General features: G+C 52.2%; 1 protein-coding gene across 1 annotated transcript; it reads right to left on the reverse strand.

Moving 5' to 3' along the window:
* Positions 1-1,964: 1,964 nt before the first annotated feature.
* Positions 1,965-22,647, reverse strand: GBX1 (gastrulation brain homeobox 1). The gene is made up of 2 exons (XM_052639278.1): positions 22,107-22,647; positions 1,965-2,515 (listed from the first exon to the last, which is right to left on the reverse strand). The coding sequence occupies exons 1-2, from the start codon at positions 22,645-22,647 to the stop codon at positions 1,965-1,967; spliced, it is 1,092 nt and encodes a 363-aa protein (XP_052495238.1).
* Between the last annotated feature and the right edge of the window lie 684 nt (positions 22,648-23,331).

The raw sequence follows: 23,331 nt of genomic DNA on the forward strand, positions 1-23,331 counted from the left end.
ATGAGCACCTTGGCTTTGCTAGTTCTTGCCCACCCCTCGCCCCCAGCCCCAGGGCGGGGGCACAGAGCCTGAGGGCCTCTGCTCCTGCCCTCATTAGACCTGCGGACAGGATTCCTGAGAGCAAGGTGACAGCAGCTCCTGGGATCCTTAATCTTGCTCTGCCTGATTTCTCTCCTAAGAAGAATCTCACCCTGTAGGTTCCCTCTGTGGGTGAGTCTAAGGTTTCAGACAGCCTCGATCTAGATCAGGGTGGGGCTCGCCTGGATTACATTTTTCTTGGCCTCCAGCCTTCCTAGAATTTAGCCAAAGAAGAAAGGAGAGCCTGGATGTGTGTCCCAGCCCAGGCGCTGTGCAGCCCTGGCTCAAGACTAACCACAGCTCCAGGGTCCCTTCCCTCTGGCTCCCAGAGCCGCTGGGAGGGAAGGGCTGTTGCAGTCCCATTGGGAGAGGCAGGCAGTGGACATGTGATCGACCAGACAGCTGACCAGCCTGGAGCCGGGACCCATCGCACACTGCCCTGGGGCAGCGAGGAGGCTGGCCGGGGCTGCCCTTCCCTCCCCTTGCTCACCTGCCTCCCTCAGAGCCTTTTAATCTCAGTGGCTCAGGAAGAGGGCAGGTCCTGTTTCTTCCCAGGCGGCCCGTGACAGCAGCTGCAGCTGGTCTCTCTGGGTACAGGACGGCAACCCGTCTTGCGAAGGCAGGGAAGCGGCCGGCAGCTTCAGCTTGTCTCATTCTGTCCTGGTCTACCCTGTGCCCTGCGGGTGTCCCTGAAGCCTCACGTCTGTCTGTCTCCTTTGCCCACCTTAATTTGCTTGCTGTTCCTTAATTTGCTCACAGAATCCCCACCCCGAAGCCTTTAGCTCCTATCTCTGTAGCTTCCCCCACAGCACACCCCCTCCCAGAACCACCAGACACACATGTCTGCCTCCTGCACTCTGCAGTGGGCCCTCTCAAACAGAGGAGGATCTGGGGTCCCAAGCTTGCAAATGGGGCAGGGTGGGTGGGAAGGGAGACCACCATCAGCACTATAACAGGACTGGATGTGGGTCTTCCGCTCCAGGCCCTCACATCTGGAATGTCAGAGAGCAGCAGATGTGGCCTGAGCTGCCGAGTCCTCTGCACAGAAGACAATTTACGATGGTCAGGCTCCCGGGTGACGAGGGTGAGCCCCTGGCCTGCCCCGGGTCCTCACAGGACTTATGGCCTCCACCTAGTCAGACAGCCTGGACGCAGCCCCCCTGAGAACCTGGGCTCTAGCACTTCACTTCCTCTCAATTCAGAAGCGAGTGAGTCCTCTACCCTGAAGTCGGAGGCAGCGATGCCTGTTAGGAGTGTGAGATCTGGAGGTGGGAACAGTGAGCGGTGAGTGCAGCGGGAAAGGACAAAAGCAGAGGTAGGTTACATGGGGGAGACGGTGAGTGCCGAAGGGGTACCTAAGGGGGCAGAAACCTGTTTCTTTGCACGTCCTGCGCTGTAGACCGGCAAGGGGGTGCCCGCCCTGGGGCTGGAGGTTAAACTGAGGCTGGAGGAGACATGACCTCCCCAGTCCCTCTGGAAGACACAGACAGACCGAGGCAGAGAGCTCCATATATACAAACTTTACACAAAATAAATAAGGAGCTGTGACCAGCTTGGCAGGTCTCACCCTGGCTGCCTCCCACCCCTCAGAAGCGACTCTAGGGCATCAGTTGAAGGAAGGGGCACCCTGTAGGCCCGAGGAGCTCCTTTTCAGTCCCAGCAGCTCAACAGCGAGAACCCCTGAAGTCCAGGCCTGGGGCCTCTGGCATGGCCCAGGACCCAGAAAGGGTCCACATCTCAGGTTGCCAGGAGGGCCCCCCAGAGCCGTGCCAATTGCCAACGGAGCCCCATCTGAGGGCAGGACCACGGCAGGGGCCCCTGTGGTCCCCAGAGCCCAGCCCAGTGTCCTCACAGACCTGTGCCTCCCCACGCACCCGGGGAGCCACTCAGGGCCGGGCCCCCTGCTCCATCTGTTGGTGCTGGCTCCTCACTGCAAACCTGTTGACGTGCACGGGTATGGGGACCACGATCTTGGGGTTTCTCACAGGCTCCCCAGAGCGGCTGCTCACGTTCCCGGCTTTGATGCGCTTCCACTTGGCCCGCCGGTTCTGAAACCAGATCTTGACCTGCACCTCGCTGAGCTTGAGGGCGTGCGCGATCTGCGAGCGCTCGGTCAGCGAGAGGTACTTCTTGCAGTGGAACTCCTTCTCCAGCTCCAGCAGCTGCTCGCTGGTGAAGGCCGTGCGGCGCCTCCGGCTCTTGCCCCCGGGGGCCGGGACTCCTGTCGAGGGCGCCCCCTCCTCCGCTGCGGTCCCCAGGCCACCCTTCAGCTTCGGTTTAGGTCCCAGGAGGGCCCTGGGGCCCCCGGCAGAACTGTCCAGGAAGCCGTCATCCTCACTGTCCGCGCCCGAGCCCTCTTCCTCCTGCTCACTGCCTGCCGGGTCTCCTGCGGGTGCCTCCAGCTTTTCCTCATCGGAGCTGTACACCTTCCCCTCTGCTGCGGGGAGTGGGGGCCAACGGGGTGGGGTCGGGATGGGATCGGGTTTGGAGGGGAGGCAAGGAGAAGGCAGACAGGTTGGAGGCGGCACGTGGAACCGGGGGCAGGTGTGGACAGCATGCCGGCCGGAGGAGAGACAGACATGGAGGGGATAAGACAGGAGGGCACACAGGCAGGGCAGAGTGGGAAGAGGTTTGGGAAGACAGAGAGACGAGAAGAAAGGTATTAACCAGCACAGACTTCACTCAGGCAACACAGGGTAGGCAACCATCAAGAGGGCCCCATTCCTAGGACCCGGATGCCTCAGCCCCCACCCCTCAACCTCGTTTCCCTACCTGCTACCTCCCCAGCTTTCTCTAGACCCCAGTGAAGGGCTCCCCACTCATGGACCGCCCCTCCAAGCCCAGACCGTGCAGCTGCTCATCATGATGAAACAGCTGGAGCCGGGCTCGGGATCCTTTCAGAAGCTACAGGCAGGAGTGAGAACGCAGGAGGATTCACTTTTGCGGGACAGAGAGGAGGCCGCCTCTTCTCCTCCCGGGACTCCTCACCTGGCCTTGTGGGAAGAGCCGTGCAAGCCCCTCTAGTCTGCCCCCCTTCCTTCCCTCTTTCACGGAGCTGGGAATCTTAGCATCTCGTTTCCAGACGGAAACTTAGGGGTCATGTGATTCCCTCCTGCCCCAAACTGGGATCCAGGAAGTGTTACAAGGACCCAAGAGTCAGGAGGTGTCTGTACTTCCAGCCCAGACCAGGGAGCCCTCCCACCACACACAGCACTTTCTCGATGGCCAGGTTTTTCTTCCAATCACTCAGCTCCCCCAGGACTCTTTCCAGCCTTCATTTTAAAAAGATGTCATCTCAAAAAAAAAAAAAAAAAAAAGATGCCATCTCTTTTCCACCTTCCCTCTGTCCCAGCCAAGGAGGTGAAAAGCACCAACAGCTGCTTTCTGCCCAAGTTCAGAATCCTGGGGACCCTGAGCTCAATGTCAGCTGAGAACCGGAGGGAACAAGGGAGGCGAGACGGAGGAAGAAATAGAAGTGCAGCGAGGGAGGGAATACAGAGAGGAAAAGGGGAAAAGAGAGATTCTGACTCAGTAGGCTGCTGGTTATTTGTAATCACAGGCATATAAACATTTTGACCCATACATAATTCTAAAGTTTAATTCCACCGTTGGTCGCGTCATAGCGACATTTTTATCGGAACCACAGATAAGGCATGACAAGTGTTTTTTAGCGTTTGAGTTTTACAAAATCCCTTGTTTTCTGCCCAAAGGACCAATCAACAGGGGAACCACAAAAAGTCAAAAAGAAAACCGACCGGTAGAAAGGAGAACGAGAATAAAACAGATTAACCCGTCAACTGAACAGTCAGCCCCTCACCAGTGGAGCTCGCGGTGTACAAGTGGGGGCGCATGTGTGCACATCACCACGTGTGTCGCACGCACACTCCGAGGTCGAGAAGGTGACCTCGCGAAATGCTTCCTAGACGGGCAGTGTGCGCGCACGCGCATGCGTGAGGCTGGAGCAGCTCCACGCTCCCGGCGGGGCCGGCCCTCCTCTCTCACCCCTGCCATCAGGCTGCGCCTCCGCCCAGCACCCCTCACTTTCAGCTCCCTTCCCCGACCCCAGAGCTGTCCTGAACGGATGCTACCCGCACCTGTTCTTTTGCTCAGGAACCGCGTTTACATTCTCGTTAGAGGCCACGATCCAGCCTCGCCCCGCTCACCCACCCCGTCCCAGTCCGCACACGTTTCCACCCCTCCTCCGGTGGTGTCATTCCCCGGCCCTGTCTCTTCCTGGAGGGCTTCCTGCATCATCCACCATCTCAAAGCCCACGTGGCACACCCCCTGACAGCCTCACCCAGGCCTTACTGCTACCCTCAAAGGTGGGCTTGGTTCTCTGGCAGCCCATCCAACTTCACCCACCTGCACCCACCGGTGACCTGCCTCTCGGGGCTCACCTCCCAGCACCCCAGGCTTTCTCCCTGACCTCATCCCGATCCAAAATCTGTTTAATTTCTGCAAGATTCACATCCCTGAGTCCCCCTTTCATGTCATTAAGGGCCCTTTCCCAGACCATCCCCACCTCCCCAAAACGCAAGTGTAATGGTGTCCCAAACTGGACTCCTGAACCTTCTCCAGAGTCAGCTTCTCCCGGTCTCAGCCCCCCTCCCTTCCCATCTCAGGTGGTGCTAACTCCCCCACCCCACCCCCATTATTCAGACCAGACCTTCACTCCCACCATCTGTGACCAGTCCACCAGCAAATCTCAGTAGAGCCACTGCCCAACTGACTTCTCATCACCTCCTCTGGGTCCAACTAGCCCGAGTCACCCTCCTCTCTTGCTAGCTCATCAGCGTTTTCTCCTGCTCTGCCCCTCCCACCCCTTCCCCTGCTCTTCCCCTGGGTTATTCTGTTTGGAATACTAGATTCTTCACCTAGATTCTGGCACTGGCTCATTCCCTATCTCCTTCAGGTCTTTATCAACGAGACCCGATCTTCCTTTTTAAAATCAAAACTCCCTACGCTTCCCATCTCCTTTCTCTGCTTTACTTGTTGCTATGGTATATGTAACCAACTTTATTCATTTATTTTTATTGGGTTTTCAGGCCTCTATCGCACAGCAAGTGTGTGGCTCCTCAGACGCCAGACCTCCGGGCCTGCTCCCAGGGACTCAATTCCCAAGTCAGGGCCTCGTGTCAGCCTGCGCTCTGCGAGCCTTGCAAACACATTCCTAGGTCAGCGCGGTCCTGCCCATGAGGAAGGAGGCTGTGGGAGTGTGTCTGATGGGGCCGGGTGCCATGCTGGGGTCCCCTAGCTCGAGGGCACCTGGCACCTCCCATGGGCCCCCAGCGAGGAGTGGCGGGCCAGCCCCTGGCTTGCTAAATTCTGAAGCAGAGAGCAAGCTAGCTCTGGCAGAAGGAAGCAAACAGCGATGGGATGCCTTTGCAAGCAGTTGCTGGGCCGCCCCGCGTTAGGGCTCCCCGGGAGAAAAATGCCATTTTGGCCCCTAGGCCTGAGATCCAGGTGGGCAGCCAGGGTGTTCTCCCCGCAGGATCCAAGCACAGTGCAGACAGACCTAGGCTCACGAGCTCTCTCCTGCAGAGCAAACGTGACAGAACAGCCGTGTGGAGGTTGCCTTGACGTTCCCTGGGAGTGTGGGGGCCCTCCCTGGGTGCAGGGCCTCAGGGGCCATTGCCACTGCAAAATGAACTCTGGTTTTTTGGCTGTCTCTTCCTACTAAAACATAAGTTCCATGAAGGTGGGCTTCCCTAGTGGCTCAGCTGGTAAAGAATCCACCTGCAACGCAGGAGACCCCGGTTCAATTCCTGGGTCGGGACAATCCCCTGGAGAATGGATAGGCTACCCACTCCAGTATTCTTGGGCTTCCCTGGTGGCTCAGCTGGGAAAGAATCTGCCCGCAATGCGGGAGCCCTGGGTTTGATCTGTGGGTTGGGAAGATCCCCTGGAGAAGGGAAAGGCTACCCACTCCAGTCTTCTGGCCTGGTGAATAGTCCATGGGGTTGCAAAGAGTCGGACACGACTGAGTGACTTTCACTTTCTTTCACTTTCCAGGAAGGTAGAGATATATATATATATATACAATATATATATATTTCACTGCTATATTCTCAGCAACTAGAAAGCTACCTGCACAGAGTAGGCACTGAGAAAATACCTCCTTTTTAAATGTATTTTTATTTGGCTGCACCAGGTATTAGTTGTGACGTGAGGGATCTAGTTCCTTGACCAGGGATCAAGCCCAGGCCCTCTGCAATGGGAGCATGGCGTCTTAGCCACCGGACCACCAGGGATGTCCTGCATAAACATTTGTTGACTGAAAGAAAGAAGCTACTCCCGAGCACTTTCTGATTCTCTCTCTCTGTCCCTCCTTTCTCAAGCCTCCCCTAAAATATTCCCTACAACCCTGTTTCTCCAGCCCAGCTCCGGACAAAAGACATCCCCTCCATAAATATTATTCTCCCCACTTTCCAGTGAAAGTGAAAAGTGAAAGTCACTCAGTCATGTCTGACTCTTTGCGACCCCATGGACTATACAGTCCATGGAATTCTCCAGGGGATCTTCCCAACCTAGGGATTGAACCCACGTCTCCCACACTGCAGGCAGATTCTTTATCAGCTGAGCCACAAGAGAAGCCTTAGGCCCTCTGATCTGAGAGTCGCTGGAGAGGGGTCCATGTGCGGTGGGAACCGACAGGATCTCATGCTAAAGGAAATCAAGGGCAATCCCCAACATCATTACTAAATCCTCTAACTTTTAATTTCTAATTTTTAAAACATGGTTTGCAGTAAACAACAGAAAGAAAAGCTTGTTAAAACCCAGCCCAGTACTACACTACTTTAACCAGCTGCTACAAAAAGGCAGAAACTAGGATTCAGGGCTTGAAGAATGAAATCATTTAGCACAGCTCCAAGCACCCAGGGGGTGTCCAATAAATCTAAATTGATGATGACTGAGATGAGGTTCCCAGGTTCCCGATCTGGCAGGGCCCTCCTGAGATCACATCATCCATCCCTCTGTCTTCACACAGATTCCGTGAAAGTCGAGCTCACACGAGCAGGCCACCTCCAGCGCTGCTTTTAAAGCCATACAGGAAGCGCAGGTTCACAACCTCTCTTGGTTACTTGATCCCGGCGGGATTCTGCGTGGTGGGGGGTGGGGGGAGGGGAAGAGTTTTTTTCTGAGCCTTTATAATCATGACATTGAGGGGTCTGATAAGCAACTCTTGGAAGGAGATGGCAGGGAAATAGAAGAAAGCACAGAGAAGGGAAAATACTGCTAGCTCTCAGAGGAAAGGGTCTGGGGCACTGAGTGAGGCTGGGGGAGGTGGGACAGGCAACCAGGGACAGAAGAATCAGATGATCAGTCAGAGAAACTGAAAGGGCTGAAAAGTTTAGGGAGAAAATAGAAAAAAAAATCAGGGAGTTGCGGGGGGAGAGAGTAAAAAGCCTTCCCCCCCAAAAAAATAACCCAACAGATGCTACACTCTAAACACCGATGGATTTGGAGCCCAGCCATTTTTTCTTTGCTCCACCAGCGCCGGGAGCACTTGAGAACTCAAGACCCAAAGTGACCGGAAACGTATTCCGAAGGACTGGCTGAACAACAGAGCAGTCTGATCCTTTACAACACAGCAGTCCTGAAACAGCCTTACTAGTTTCTCATGAATTAGTTAAAAAATTAATGCAAACTCTTTTATCAAATTTCATAATACATACTAAATAGCAAGCATACTGGAAACAAAAACTGCACGTAGGAAAATGGTTTTGACTAAAACTTGACAGAAGCACATCTCGCTGATAAAATTTCTATTTGCAAAATTTGATTGAGAATAATTGAACCTGGTGGATAAACTGTCCATGAAAGCAAATTTCTAACTGCAGATGCTATATAGCTGGCTGATGTGAACCAAAAAATTTGATCAATAAAACATTGTTAAAAATTTTACATGGGAAATAATGATCGTGGTGAGAAAATCTGGGGCAGAAGGAAAAGTGTTTCATTGGGAACAATCTGGCTGTGCTAGGCAGCATGGCCAAAGAGAGAAGGTCTGTCCTTTGTGATTAAAAGGGACATTACTGGTTATATAAGAAAACATTGATCTATATGTAAAATAGATAATAAAGACCTACTGCGTAGCACAGGGACCTCTACTTAATACTCTAATTACTGGGAGAATGGCATTGAAACATGTGTACTATCATGTAAGAAACGAATCGCCAGTCTATGTTCGATACAGGATACAGGATGCTTGGGGCTGGTGCAGGGGGATGATCCAGAGAGATGATATGGGGTGGGAGGTGGGAGGGGGGTTCATGATTGGGAACTCATGTACACCCGTGGTCGATTCATGTCAATGTATGGCAAAACCCATACAGTGTTGTAAAGTAAAATAAAGTAAAAATAAAAATTTTTAAAAAACCACTCTAATTACCTATATGAGAAAAGAATCTTTAAAAGAATAGATTTACATATGTAAACTGAAGTGAAAATCGCTCAGTCTTGTCCGACTCTTTGCAACCCCATGGACTGTACAGTCCATGGAATTCTCTAGGCCAAAATACTGGAGTTGGTAGTGCCAACCCAGGGATCGAACCCAGGTCAGGCAGATTCTTTACCAGCTGAGCTAGCAGGGAAGAAGATTTATGTAGATGTATAACTAAATTTGGACATGGAACTGGACATGGAAAGACAGACTGGTTCCAAATTAGGAAAGGAGTACATCAAGGCTGTATACTGTCACCCTGCTTATTTAACTTACATGCAGAGTACATCATGTGAAATGCCAGGCTGGATGAAGCACAAGCTAGAATCAAGATTGCCAGGAGAAATATCAATAACCTCAGATATGCAGATGACACCACCCTTATGGCAGAAAGCAAAGAACTAAAGAGCCTCTTGATGAAAGTAAAAGAGGAGAGTGAAAAGTTGGCTTAAAACTCAACATTCAGAAAACGAAGATCATGGCATCACTTCGTGGCAAATAGATGGGGAAACAATGGAAACAGTGAGAGTCTTTATTTTCTTGGGCTCCAAAATCACTGCAGATGGTGACTGCAGCCATGAAATTAAAAGATGCTTGCTCCTTAGAAGAAAAGCTATGACCAACCTATGCAGCATATTAAAAAGCAGAGATGTTACTTTGCCAACAAAGGTCCATCTAGCCAAAGCTGTGGTTTTTCCAGTAGTCATGTATGGATGTGAGAGTTGGACTATAAAGAAAGCTGAGTGCCAAAGAATTGATGCTTTTAAACTGTGGTGTTGAAGAAGACTCTTGAGAGTCCCTTGGACTGCAAGGAGATAAAACCAATCAATCCTAAAGGAAATCAGTCCTGAATAGTTGTTGGACGGAATGATGCTGAAGCTCCAATACTATGGCCACATGATGCAAAGAGCTGACTCCTTGGAAAAGACCCTGATGCTGGGAAAGATTGAAGGCAGGAGGAGAAGGGGACGACAGAGGATGAGATGGTTGGATGGAATCACTGACTCAATGGATATGAGTTTGAGCAAGCTCTGGGAGATAGTGAAAGACAGGGAAGCCTGGTGTGCTGCAGCCCACGGAGTCACAAAGAGTCTGACACGACTGAGCAACTGAACTGAATGGATATCTAAATCACTTTGCTGTTCACCTGAAACTAACACAACATTGTAAATCAACTATACCCAATATAAAATAAAAATGTTTTAAAAGAGTACACTGTTTTCAGCTTGTTCCCTATGGGCAGGTCTAGAGTCTGTGAAAAGCCTTTGTTCATCTATCCAGGGGGAATGGCAGTGGGGCAGCTTGCTATTAGGAAACATCACGTCCTCCTGGTAGATGCTATTGTCCTGAAAAGCAGAAATCACACTGTTTGAACCGTGATTACTTGTAGGATCCGCTCCAGGGGCATTGTCCCTCTGCAGAGAGCAGCACTCAGGCTTCAGGGGCGCCCTTGCAACGAGTCTTCCTTGGGAGAGGACGAGAAGCCCTAATTTGGGGCCAGATACTCCGTGATAGGTGTTCTCCAGTAGGAAGAACAAATTGCCCTAGGTACATACCACCTAGAGAGGAGTCCATGGCCGCCAAGGTCAGCGAGGATGACGGGCCTGGGTCATGCGGCAGAAGAGCCCCCAGGATGCAGAACCACCTTAGACCGCCAGCCACAGGAACTCACAGAGCTTCTGCATTGTCCAGCCCTCACCTGGCCTGTTCTGGTCCAGCTGACATATAACCAAGTCATTATTATTTGCTGAGAAGCCTCTCCCCCACTACACTCAGTTCTGGCTTCTCTTCCCTCCATTTAAAGAACAACGACCTTCACAGGCAGGTCTCCCTGGTGGCTCAGTGGTAAAGAATCCGCCTGCTAATGCAGGTTTGATCCCTGACTCGGGAAGATCCCCTGGAAGAGGGCATGGCAATCCACTCCAGTATTCTTGCCTGGAGAGTCCCATCAACAGAAGAGCCTGGCAGGCTACAGTCCCTGGAGTCACACAGAGTTAGACATGACTTATCGACTAAACAACAACCCTCACGTGCCCCAAACACCTCTCTGGACAACTCTCCAGCTTCCTGAATACAGAAGGGTGGGGTCAAAAGGTGGGAAAAATCCAGGTCATCTCCCCAAAAAGAGGCATGTGTGCACCACCTTCATTTTACCATCACACCCAGTTTGTAACTATTTCTCTTTTTGGAGACAGTACTTTCTCCCATCCTTCATGGCAACTGGCTTACTTTCAATGTGTCTTTCATTCATCCTCACTAATTCCATGCCCTGCTATGCTGCTACTCCTTGCCATACTTTTAGGTAAAATAAGGAATATTCACTTCCTTTCTCTGCTCTCCCCGCGAGTCTTCAGCATTCCTTACTCCAAATCCACATGAGAACTTCCTCTGTGTCACTGCAGTCCAGAGCCCCTCCCACCTTCTTGACCAGGTCACAGAGACTTCCCCACCACCACCTGCCCACCCCAAGCTTGGAGCTCCTTTCAGGGCATGCTAATGCCACTCATTGGAAAAGACCCTGACGCTGGGAAAGATTGCAGGCAAGAGGAGAAGGGGACGACAGAGGATGAGATGGTTGGATGGCATCACTGACCCGATGGGCATGAGTTTGAGTAAACTCCAGGAGTTGGTGATGGACGGGGAAGCCTGGCGTGCTGCAGTCCTTGGGGTCACAAAGATTCGAACACGACTGAGCGACTGAACTGAACTGAATGTGGTCATTGCCAAGAGCACCCTTGCATGACCTTTAACCTTCCCAAGCGATTTCACACTTAGGATTGTCATCTTCAGGCAACTCACTGCAGCAGAGCTGACCTACCAGTGGTAGTAATGGGAAGTTAGGCATCTTACTTTCAGGCGGAGAACAAAACTGAATTTCAAAAAGATTAGATGACTTCCCAGTCACACCGCTGGGGACAGAGCTGGTCCAGAACCCTGCTCTCCTAGGTCTCCAATCAGCTCTTCCTACTCTTCCCAGTAAACAGTCTTCCTCCCTCCACTTGGAGGAGAAGTCCTCCCCAGATGCTTCATCAGATCAACCGCCTTCCTATCAAAGCCAGTTTAGGTTTAGACCCGGTCTTTATCAGGACCACTTATCACCTCATCCTCAACATCTTCCCTTAACATTCTTGGAGATGGTCCTTAAATCGCCGCAGGAGAGGCCTCAATCCCCGAATCTCACCTTTGTCCTGTAACAGGCCATTTCCCCTTCATTCCCAAGACAAAATTCCCACCTGATCTTTCTCCTGTTTGCTTTTTCCATTATTACTGGTTTGTATGACATCACCTTACCAGTCACTATTTCTTTTATTTAAAAGTGTATTTTCTCACCTAAAGAACAATACTGCCCACTGATGGAAACAGTCTCCCCAAATATTTATTTATTCATTTGGTTGCCTTGGGTCTCAGCTTTGGCATGCCAGACTTTCACTGTGGCTCTCCTCCTTGATGCCGAAAGGGAGTTCAAGGAACACTCTTTCCTTCCTTTCCGCTTGCCCCTCCTGTTCACTCATGGCACCTCCTTCTTTGGCCGCTGTTCTCCATCAACTGCCCAGGGGACTGGGGATGTCAGTCACATTTCCCCACCTTCACAATCACAAGGACAGTGACCTGGAGCTGGCCGATCCACACATTCCCATCTCCTGGGGCCTTGACTCAAGCTAGTGAGTCGGCCTTAGGACTTCACACGTGCTGTGCTCCCCTGGGGTCCCCGCCTGGGATGATAAGAATTGAGGGCGGCTTAAGTTTGTGCCCTCCCTTCCCGCTCACCAGGAGAAAAGGAGGTGGAGGCAGAGAGAGGAGCCAGACCAAGAGCAAGACAGGAAGACCCAACAACATGGCTTGCATTTTTGGATCCACGTGAATCAATAAATGTCCATTTTAGGTTAATTAGGGAAATGCCCTGAGTATTCATTGGGAGGACTGATGCTGAAGCTGAAGCTCCACTACTTTGGCCACCTGATGCGAAGGGCTGACTCATTGGAAAAGACCCTGATGCTGGGAAAGAATGAGGCAGGGAGGAGAAGGGGGCGACAGAGGATGAGACGGTTGGATGGCATCACTGACTCAATGGACATGAGTTTGAGCAAGCTGTAGGAGACAGTGAAGGACAGGGAAGCCTGGCATGCTGCAGTCTGTGGGGTCGCAAACAACTGGACATAACCGACCAACAGTTGTCACAAGCAACCCAAAAGTTCTGATTGCAGACACCACTGTAACTAGAAGTAACAGGAATCACATGACTCCAGGAAAAGGAAGCCCCCTGCGTCTCTCCCACACCTCTCCCATCCAAAATAATTTCCCCCAAAAGATACCCAGGTCATCCCTCAAATTACTCATAACAGTGCCACCTAAAATTTCACAAGTTTGAAAGTTATTTGGACTTTTAAAAACCCTCCTTAATCCATCCAGCATGAATTATTTTAATCCAATAGCCATGCTCCTAACACTAAGCTGAGATCAGACATATGAGGGAATAGGGATTGTGATGAAGAAAAAAGTTTTTTGTTTATCTGTTTGCTGCTTTTGGTTTTACATTTGTTTTAATGGGGAAAAAAGGAAGAACAGTCTCCCTGGGACGCAGCAGAAAGGCTTTGGGCAGCCGTGTCCATGAGGTGTCTACAGAGAGTTTCTCACCAACATGTAAGACAGGAAAATGGAAAAGAGGGAGAAAGAGCCAAAGACAAAATCTGAAATCGACCTGTGTTAGACGCAGGCAGTGTTCTCTCCGGGCATGCCCCATATAAACTAAGTCCTCAGAATACAAGGCTATTTTACCATCACTCCCAGAAACATGTCCTTTTCAGTTCAGAGAGTGCCACCCATCACCATTTCTAGTAAAGATGCCTTTCCCAACTTAATCCCCAGGAAAGCTCCCTGTCCATTTCTAGCACGTGGACAATACCGATAATTTCTTGCCCACCTATTACTTTAGGAAGCTGGACAAACTGCTTCTGACTTAATCTTCAGATCCAAGAGGTAAGGATTGCTGCCCTTTATTTTACTGGTGAGACAACAGAGACTGCAGAGGTTAGTCTTCTGCCGCAGGTCACGAAAGAGCTGGTGCTGAGATCGGTATCCACTTGACCTTAGCCAAAAGGCCAAGAAGCGATTGAGATCGGTATCCAAAACCTGCGTCTGTTCCTCCAGGCAGCACGGTCTCTCTGTTTCCAATGAATGAAACAGAGACTGAGACCCACTGTCACCCTGTCATAAACCCTGTTCCACGGACATCCCCGATGGTCCAGCGGTTATGAATCTGCCTGTCAGTGTGGGGGACACAGGCCCAATCGCTGGTCTGGGAACTAAGAACCCACATGCCACGGGGCACCTAGGCCCGTGGGCCACAACTACGGAGCCTGTGCTCCAGAGCCCCAGAGTCACAACTACCGAAGCCCGAGCACTCTGGAGCCCACGCTTCCCAACGAGAGGCCTCACCGCGGTGAGAAGCCGGTGCACGGCAACCAGAGAAAGCCAGGGCGTGGCAGCGAGGACCCAGCACGGCCAAAAAATAGACAAATAAAAACTACCTTTTAGAAACCCTGATGGAGAAATAGCACAGGCGGCCAGGGGCTGATCGCACAGCACAGATGCTCTGTCTCTCACTCGCCGTCGGGCACTCTTTCCTTCCTCACAACATCCGGCTGGTCACAACTGATCTCTGACGTTTCTGGCCCAGATAAGATCTACCCCATCTTTTATCAAGGGTTCTCTCATTCCGGATGACAGCTGTCCGTGGCTCCACTCAGGCAACACACCCCTGGTCACAGATGATGGAGCCCTTTCCACCCTAGAGCCCAGCCCTGATTCCATTCTGAGATGTGGGTATCTGGGTGCTGCCTCCTCGTAGGATCAGGACAACTCAGCACTGAGATGTAGAGTCTGGCCCTCCCGCCGACCCCTTGCTTTTTTTTATGTGTGTGGTGGCTTTTTTTTTTTTTCTATTTTAAAGGGAACAATTCACTAATAAAGGTATCCCTACAGATAACAGAACTGTCAAGCTGCTGTGACCTTGCTGTTGTTGCTGCTAAGTCGCTTCAGTCGTGTCCAACTCTGTGCGACCCCACGGATGGCAGCCCACCAGGCTCCCCCATCTCTGGGATTCTCCAGGCAAGAACACTGGAGTGGGTTGCCACTTCCTTAGAGGTCACCTAATTCAAACCTCTCATTTTACTGATGGGGAAGCTGGGACACACAGAGGCGTGGTTGGGCCAAGACCACTCTGTTACACACTCCCGGGACCAGTGCATAATTTATAGGATAGTTGTCATCCATTCCAGCACAACCCAGGGCTTTCCAGGTGGCTCAGTGGTAAAGAATCCACCATCCAATGCAGGAGCAGAGGGAGAAGCTGGTTCAGTCCCTGGGTCAGGAAGATCCCCTGGGGGAGAGCATGGCAACCCACTCTAGGATTCTTGCCCGGGAAATCCCCTGGACAGGGGAACCTGGCGGGCTAGAGTCCATGGGGTCACAAAGCACTGGGCATGACTTCCTGACTGAGCATGCACGCATGCCAACACAAACTGCTTCTCAGCTTCAGTCTCGGGGTAATCTCATCTCCCTCCCTCCTGGAACACCTGCATTGCTTCTCTTCCCATTGCTCCCAGTACGGAGTTCCGGCTTATCCAAGACTTCTACTTTAATACCTGAAGCTCCAATACTTTGGCCACCTGATGGGAAGAGCTGACTCATTAGAAAAGACCCTGATGCTGGGAAAGGTTGAAGGCAGGAGGAGAAGGGGACGACAGAGGATGAGAAGGTGGGATGGCATCACCAACTCAATGGACAGGAGTTTGGGCAAATTCCGGGAGATAGTGAAGGACAGGGAGGCCTGGCGGGCTGAAGTCCATGGGGTCGCAAAGAGTTGGACACGACTGAGCGACTGAACAAAAGCTATCATGATTCTCAGTTAAGGAATCCATCTCCCACTGTCCGCAGCTCAGAAGGCGTTTCCAGTTTCCCCCATCCTCATTTTCACGAAGTGATTTCTCTGCACGACCCTGGTCTCTGTTAATCTTGGCACCACCCTGCCTTTTGCTTCTAATGAGACACCTCCTCTGATCTCTGGAAGAGTATTCCTTTCCCTTCCGTGATGGGAAGAGAGGGAAGCCACTGCCTCCTGACGACCTGCCTTGCTGTGCTGTCTCTTCCGACCACAACTGAATTCACCCGTGAAGGTCACTCTTCTGCCACACCAACTCCAGCTTCCCTTTTCCCTCTCACTCTCCCAATGAGCACTTCAAAACTTCCTCCACATGACTCTAAGCTGTAACTTTCTCTAAGAATGAGTCTGATGTCAGTGAAAAACCCCAACCTCTCCCCTTCCACTCCTAATCCAGACCTCCTGCATCACCACCGCAGCACCTGAAGAGGGCGCTCTCCACTCCCCCTTGGTTCGGAGGCAGGGTACCCCGCGACCCCATTCCCTCTGGGAAAAACTCCCCCAGGGAGTTCTTTTCTTCTCAGTGTTCCTCTTTAAGCGCCTCTCTTTTTTGTATATCTACAACACTACTTGTATCATTGCTGCTTCCTAACTCCCGATCCGTTTCACCGCAAAGATCCTTCTTTCTCTGTTATTTCCAAGGCAAAACATCCTTGCCTGTAGCTTCTCACTCGAACACTGCCCTCAGTGCCGATACTTTGCTCAGAACATTACGTCCCCCTTTCTAGTTAAAACATTAGCCCCTCCTCATTCCAATTACTGCCTCTCCCCTCCTAGTCCCAGTATAGACTATTCAAGCCCATTGCCCTGAGTATAAGAATTATGCCCCAATCTTCTAGAATCTAGGCTTCCCTGATAGCTCAGTTAGTAAAGAATCTGCCTGCAATACGGGAGACCCTGGTTCGATCCCTGGGTCAGGAAGATCGGCTGAAGAAGGGATAGGCTACCCACTCCAGCATTCTTGGGCTTCCCTGGTGGCGCAGCTGGTAAAGGATCTGCCCACAATGTGGGAGACCTGGGTTCAATCCCTGGGTTGGGAAGATCCCCTGGGGAAGGCAAAGGCTACCCACTCCAGTATTCTGGCTTGGAGAATTCCATGGACTGTCTAGTCCATGGGGTCACAAAGAGTCAGACATGACTGAGTGACTTTCACTTTTAGAATCTCCAGTTCCCTTGTTAACAGCAGAGACCCCTCTGTCTTCCAACCTTCCCAAGTGCTGCCTTCACTGAGGCATGAGTTATCTCAATATCCATTCCAATCCTCCCAGTAACATTCTCTGTCTCACCCAGGGTCAACCAAAGGTGGCAGCCTGAAAAAGCCTGTGAACCCCTTCGCAGAACAGAGCTTTCAGGTACATAACTTGAAACACATAGGATTACATTAGGGAGCAATTATATAAAATACAGTTATCAAATATTTTAAATGTATTTGAGATATAATCATTTACATTTCTTTATCAATTCATTAAACAACAAGAAGTCTCCAAAAATTGTTAGTTTGTATGAAAATATCTGTGATCTCTATTGACAACAAAACTCTTAGGTACTGCGGACCCTGCGTTGATTTCTGGCCTACCTTCATAATCACAGGATGTGCCAAATTTCAGTGAGAAGTTAGTAGAAATGTAGATGTAAAAATTTTTTTTCACATCCATAATTAACAGATTTCCTCACAAGGAGGGGTCCATGGAGTCCATGTTAACAGTCTGACTTTAAATTCTGAGGCTAGAAAAACCAAGCTTTTAGTTCTATAAAGCTGAAAGGGATGTTAAAAATCATCTGAACTAAAACCTTACATTATAGGTGAGGAAACTGAAGCGTAGAGAAGTGATAAGATTTTGAATCGCCTATAGGGTCTTAAGTGGCTTCCCTGGTGGCTCAGATAGTAAAGAGTCTGCCTGCAATGTAGGAGATCCGGGTTCCATCCCTGGGTTGGGAAGATCCCCTGGAGGAGGAAATGGCAACCCACTCCAGTATTCTTGCCTGGAGAATCCCGTGGACAGAGAAGCCTGGTGGGCTACAGCCCATGGGGTCGCAAAGAGTGGGACACGACTGAAGCGACTTAGCACCCACACATGCAGAGTGTCTGAAAACTAAGGTCATAACAGACACACTACAAATGTTTCCTGAATTGAACTCAGTGGCTTGCAGAAGCTGTAGAGGAAATGACTGACAAAGTTGAGACCTGAACCCCTGCGTCACTCCTAAATAAATGTCCTTTTTCACTCACATGAAGTTAATGCAACATGTGCCTTTCTGTAAATGTCAGTGGAGCAGTTCCTTTCCCGGTACACTCATCCTCAAAATTTCTAGGAAAACATGCTCTCCATCACTTCCAAGAAAAATCTACCTCCTGTTTCTAACAGAAGTCTCTGATTCCACGTCACATCATTCTTCCCAGTTTTCTCCTCTTGTGAGTAAATATATTCCAACAGTCATAATGGATACCTGTTCAGAAATTAACTAATGGGTCGTCTTCAGCGCTCCCTGGCTACGGCCAGGTGCATGGCTGACCTCAGTCAGCACTCGGATATCACGCTAGCCTGCTAGCCTCCTTGAACGGTTTCCATTATTATTGCCAGTCTCTATTCAGAAATTAGCAAATCATTTTTTCTGCTTAGTTTTAGAAGAGAATGGTCACTACCCTGCCATCTCCCTCCCAGGTTAGTCCCCCCATGTTTTCTTTTCCATACCATCTCAACCACAAGTGGTCTTTCCCTCGCCACGCTCAGCAGTGGCATTATCTTTCATAATACTCTCTCACTCTATTTGCGTTGTCGACCCAACAATCACATACAGAGTATCCACCTTCCCTTAACTATTTGTTTTCAGGCAATCCAGCCCTTTCCCCCTGAATGAATCGCTGCTCTGAAACACCTCCAAATCAAAGTTTCCTCCTGAATTTTTCCAAATGGACGGCTCTTTTCATCATTCCCTAGCACGCAGCATCTGCTTCCCCCATCCTCTCTGTGACGTGTGTGAGCTCCACATTCTCAAGTCAGCTTCAATAACTCGATACCTCGGTCAGAGCTCACACACCTTCACATGCAAGATCATCTCTGCCCATCCCACTCAAGGCAGAACTCTCTTCATGTCTTTTGGGGCCAACTGTTCTCGTCCCTCCATATTCTTAACACATCGACAACTTCACTACCCACCTGTTTCAAAGCTCCTTTCCCCTCATCCCTTTCACAGGACCGTTCTTACAGTTCTCCAGATTTGATATGTCAGCTACGGTCCACATGAGGCTACAGACCACGTGAAACGTGGCTGGTTTGAACTTGAGGTATGCTGAATGTGTGAAAGACACACAGGATCTCAGAGACAGCGTGAAAAGAGGATATCAAACATCTCATTAAATTTTTTATATTGAGTAATGCTGAAATAATATTTTGGACATGCTGGGTTAAATAAATTATAAAAATTAATTTCGCCTGTTTCATTTTACTATTTGAATGTGGCTAAGAAAATTATTTTAATTACATAAATGACTTGCTAGATGGCACTGGTCTGGGTGCTTCTGTTGATTCACACTTTTAAACCTTCCCTGCTAGTTCAAAATTCTGTTATCACTCCTATTAAGACATCTCTCCCAGTTATCCACATCGACTGCTCCCATGCTCCAAACTTAGAATTGCTTTCAGGGTACCACTTTCAAACCTTTTCTGCCCCCATTATTTCTGTACATGGTATTTCTCTCTGCCTGCTAATATAGCTCCTACCATGCCATCAAACCATAATAAAGTTCTGCTTTGTTCCTCATCAATTCTAGTAGGGTGCTATCTGTCTCAACTCTCAGCAAAATTTTTAGAAATACTCCTAATTCCCAACAAAAAGAACTTCACTCACCATCCTCCAAATTGGCCTATCTTCACTGTAATTTCATTAAAATGGATAGTAATTGTAAGACACTAGACAAATGTAAATTAATAACTTCAGATCCACGTTACCCATTCACAGTAGAATAGCGATTCCTCCTCTGTCACTTTAAAGATGCCATCCCTTCTCCAAAATCTGTATTGAGGTTCCAGCTCCATTATTCGCTCTAAGAACTCTTTTACTTTGTACTAAATACTCTGATACAATTTGCCAAGCGGAGTGTTCGCTTTCCCACCACTTTCAGCATGGGCCATGTGTCTTCAGTCCTCAAACTGATTTTACGTCTAACGTTTCTGGAATTGCTTTTTTCTTTTCTCAACTCTGTTGGGAGAAAAAAAATCAAGGCTGGGAAGGTGGACGTGAGTGGCGAGGTGAAGATGAGTCGGGAGAGTTTGCACTAACAGGGAGAAGAAGCCGCAGTCACAGGAAGCCCTCCCATTCATTAACTGTGAACCTTCCATCTGAAATCTCTGCCTTCCTGCTCAGGCCCAGAAGCCCCACTGAGAACCCTTTCTGTGCCTCTCTTCCTAATGGGGGGATGACCTTCATTCCAGCACCTCTCAGAATTCTTCCTCTGGGAGGTCTCCTTCCCATCTTTCTTAGCAAAGAAATTCCTTGTCGTTACTCCAGGAACGATGAACAATCCCCTTTACTGCTTCCAACGTTCTCTTTCGGTGATGAAGCTCTTTTCTTCCTCGTTCTGTATATAAATTCATTTCTGGTAACTCTCAATATTGACAAACCTTTAAAAAAAAAATGACTCCTAGTGTTGAAATGTTCCCCTCTCTCCTACTAGTCTATTTATTTAGCTCCTTCCCAGTCCTCTCAGGACAGAACTATTGCACACACACATACACTTCTGGCCCAGAAACGCTGCCCCCCTTTTCCTGGAGCCAGCACTGGAAACCCCTTGCCCGTCTCTTCCAACAGGCAGCCCTCTCCTTGCTCGCATCTCTGGATGATCTGGGCACACAGTCTGTCTGTGTGCCTCTGTTCTATTCCTCAGCATTTGTCTTCTGTCCTTTCCTTCTGCTTTTCCCCCCCTCCACGCCTGGTGCTCCTGCCGATATTCTACCTGCTTCAGAAAAGAGGCCCCACTACACAGATGGGGCAAAACAAGAAGTGGGGAGGGCGGAACCTGAAGAGCAGGACGAGTTGCTTGGTCTCCCATGCTCTGGGGATACTCCACCCCTGCTCTCTTCCACTGGGATGTCTTCCTCTCCCCTCGGGCTCTGCTCAACTGTTCCTCAGGTGTCTGCTTCTCCTACTGCCTCCAAACCCCTTCACTCCCCAACGCCACCAGCCTGGTTCTTCTTCCTGTCTCAGGACTCCCCACTGATCCTTCCCTCCTCCCATCCTCCTGTGGCTCCTCCCCACCCCCACCCCTTATCTTGTGGACATCTCCTCCCACGTTCCAGCTGCAGCTCTATCATTTCCTCTGGATCCTTCCCAGGAGATGCTGCCTAGATTTCAGTCACTGGTTCTTCCTGGTCCAACCAGGTACAAAAACCCAGCAGCTGAGTACCCCAGAGCCAGAATGCCCAGGGCTAAAGGGGGGAAGAAGAGGCAGACATACTCCAGAGCAGCCCTTGGGGTCTGGAAGAAGTACTGGCCCTTTGGACAACTCTGAGAAAGGGCCCAGGAACCCCTCCCCGGGAACAGCTCTCCCCTGGCGAAGGACAAAGGGGGCTACTGGCTCTCCTTGTCTCCACTAGAGTCCTCCCCCAAGCCTCCTGGGTCCCTTCCACCTGCTAAACTGGATGTGATGAATGGTTAAGCAGAGGCAGGTTCATCCTGATGTTAAAGAACTTGAAGCCTCAGGAATGCCACACTTGCAAGCAGTCCCTGTTTTTCTTAAATAGGGCCCACCCACCAAGCTGCAAAAGCTGTGGGTCTCAGCACACCCGAATCTGCCTCTGGAGAGTGAAAGCTGTTCCAGCTTCTAGGGGTTAAAGGTCAACAGGGAGGCCTGTTTGGACTGATTCCAAACAGGGTTGTTTGAATACACTTCACTTCTCCTGAGAGGTGATTCTCCATGGAGGATAGGAGATCCCTGAACGATCTCTTAGCTGCATCTCACTGGTTCCAGGATCTTAGCTGGATTCTGGACTCCCAGGCCTTGGGGCCACACCCCACTCAGCCCGGCCTTCAGCCTGTCTCTCGGCCTCCCAGACTACCTCAGTCCGCAGTGCTAGGCTCCCGCTAGATTCTCCAAGGCCTGGCTGTAAATCCGCCAGTTCAGAAGCGACCTCCACACCCAAGAGACACACAGGTCCCCCCACCATCGGCACCACTTTAAGACCGCTCCCTCTGCCCCTGCGTTCCCAGGGCCCTCAGGGGGTCAATACCACCGTCTCCGCAGAAGCCCTTACTGAACTGACAGCTGCCCCATTGCCCCCTCACCCGGGGGTCTGGCTGGTGTCCCCAGGAATCCCGCAAGCGCAGCTTCTCTACTCCCAGCAGAGGAGCAAGAGATTCTGCAAGCAGCCTCGGGAGCCGGGGCCGAGGACTAGACCGCCGGGAGGCAACCCGCTAGTCTGGCCGGGAGCACGCGCGGGTCTCGGGCCGACGCTGCAGGCTCTCTGGAGGCAGAGCGGGCGGCGGATCTGAGACCTGGAGGTGGCTCCGCACAACGGCGGCGCAGCTGGGGTTCCAGGACTCCGGGGGCTCTGAGCAGGTGCCGGGGCTCTGAGAGCAAGCTGCCGCCTCGGACTTCCAGGGGGCCAGCCTCCCGCCCGGCGCCCCAGTCGGCCCCGGGCACTTACCCGGCAGACTTGGGAAAGTCTCGGAGAAGTGCGCAGGCGGGGGCGCTGGGGGTTCTGCCACTTTCTCGCGGGCGGGCAGCGGCTCGTCGGCGTCCAGCCCGCCCTCCGGGCGTCGGCCGCCCGGCTCGGGGTGGTTTCGGGCGGCAGTGGCGGCGGCGGCGGCGGCGGCGAGCTCCGGGGGCCCGTAGAAGGCGTCGGGTGGCTCCGCGAAGCTGGGCAGCGCGGTGGTCAGCGCAACCATCGAGGGCACGGCCTGGCCCAGGCCCGCGCAGAAGGTGTTGGTCAGGCGGCCGGCGAAGGAGGCAAGCGGGGCGAGGGGCGGGAGGCCGGCGGGCAGCGGCGCGGGGGCCAGCGCCTGCGGCAGCACGAGGGGCCGGTAGGGCATGAACATGGGGTAGCCGGTGTACAGCAAGTGGCCGGAGCGCGGCGGCGGCGGCCCGATCAGGGAGTCGATGGAGAAGGCGGTGCCCGGGCCCCCGCCGCCGCCGCCGCCGCCCCCGCCGCCGCTCCCGGGGGCGCCCCCGCCGCCGGCTCGCTGCATGGTGCCCAGAGCCGCGGCCGCCCCGGGGCGCTCCCCTCCGGGCGCCGCCGTGCGCCCCCGCGGCTTGGGCGCCCTGCGCGCGCACGCCGGGCTAGCTGCCTGGCTCCCGGGCCGAGGTGGCGGCGGGGCGCGGGCTCGGCGCAGTGTGGCTCCGGCGCCGAGCTCCTCTTGCTCATAAGGAGGGAGGGGGCGGGCAAGCGGGCGGGCTGGGGGTGTCGCCCTCCGGACTCATCCATCTTCCTCAAATTACGCTTCACTTCCTCCCTCCGCCCGCAGCCGCCGCGCCCGGGCTCCCGCTCCCTCCGCAGAGCCCGTTCCCAGCGGCCCGGCCGGCCGGCCGGCCCGGGACCCCCGCCCGCCCCCCGCAGCCCAACCAACTATTATTAATGGAGATTGATGAGGCCGGACATGCGGCTTTGTGAAAGTTTGCGGCCGCCGAGGAGGCAGCGGCGGCGACGGGACCGGTGCCCCTCCCTCCGGCCCGCCCGCCCACCGCCCCCCCCCCGGCTCTGCCCATTCGGCTCCTGGCGCGGATCCGGAGGCGGGCCCCCGCGTGGACCGAGCGCGGGGCGGCGGGCGCAGCGAGGGCGTGGGTGCGGCCGCGCGATCGGAGCACCCCCCGCCTCTGCCCCGGTCCGGGCCGCCGCCCTCCGTCGGACTCAGGGCCAGTACCCCAGCGTGGCC

The sequence above is a fragment of the Budorcas taxicolor genome, chromosome 4, assembly GCF_023091745.1.
Source record: "Budorcas taxicolor isolate Tak-1 chromosome 4, Takin1.1, whole genome shotgun sequence".
Taxonomy (NCBI): Eukaryota; Metazoa; Chordata; class Mammalia; order Artiodactyla; family Bovidae; genus Budorcas; species Budorcas taxicolor.

Excerpts from the sequence above, each read along its gene's own strand:
- GBX1 (XM_052639278.1), bottom strand. The coding sequence starts at position 22,647 with ATGCAGCGAGCCGGCGGCGGGGGCGCCCCCGGGAGCGGCGGCGGGGGC. Across the intron at positions 2,516-22,106 it reads GACTTTCCCAAGTCTGCCGG|CAGAGGGGAAGGTGTACAGC; the intron begins GTAAGTGCCCGG and ends CACTCCCCGCAG.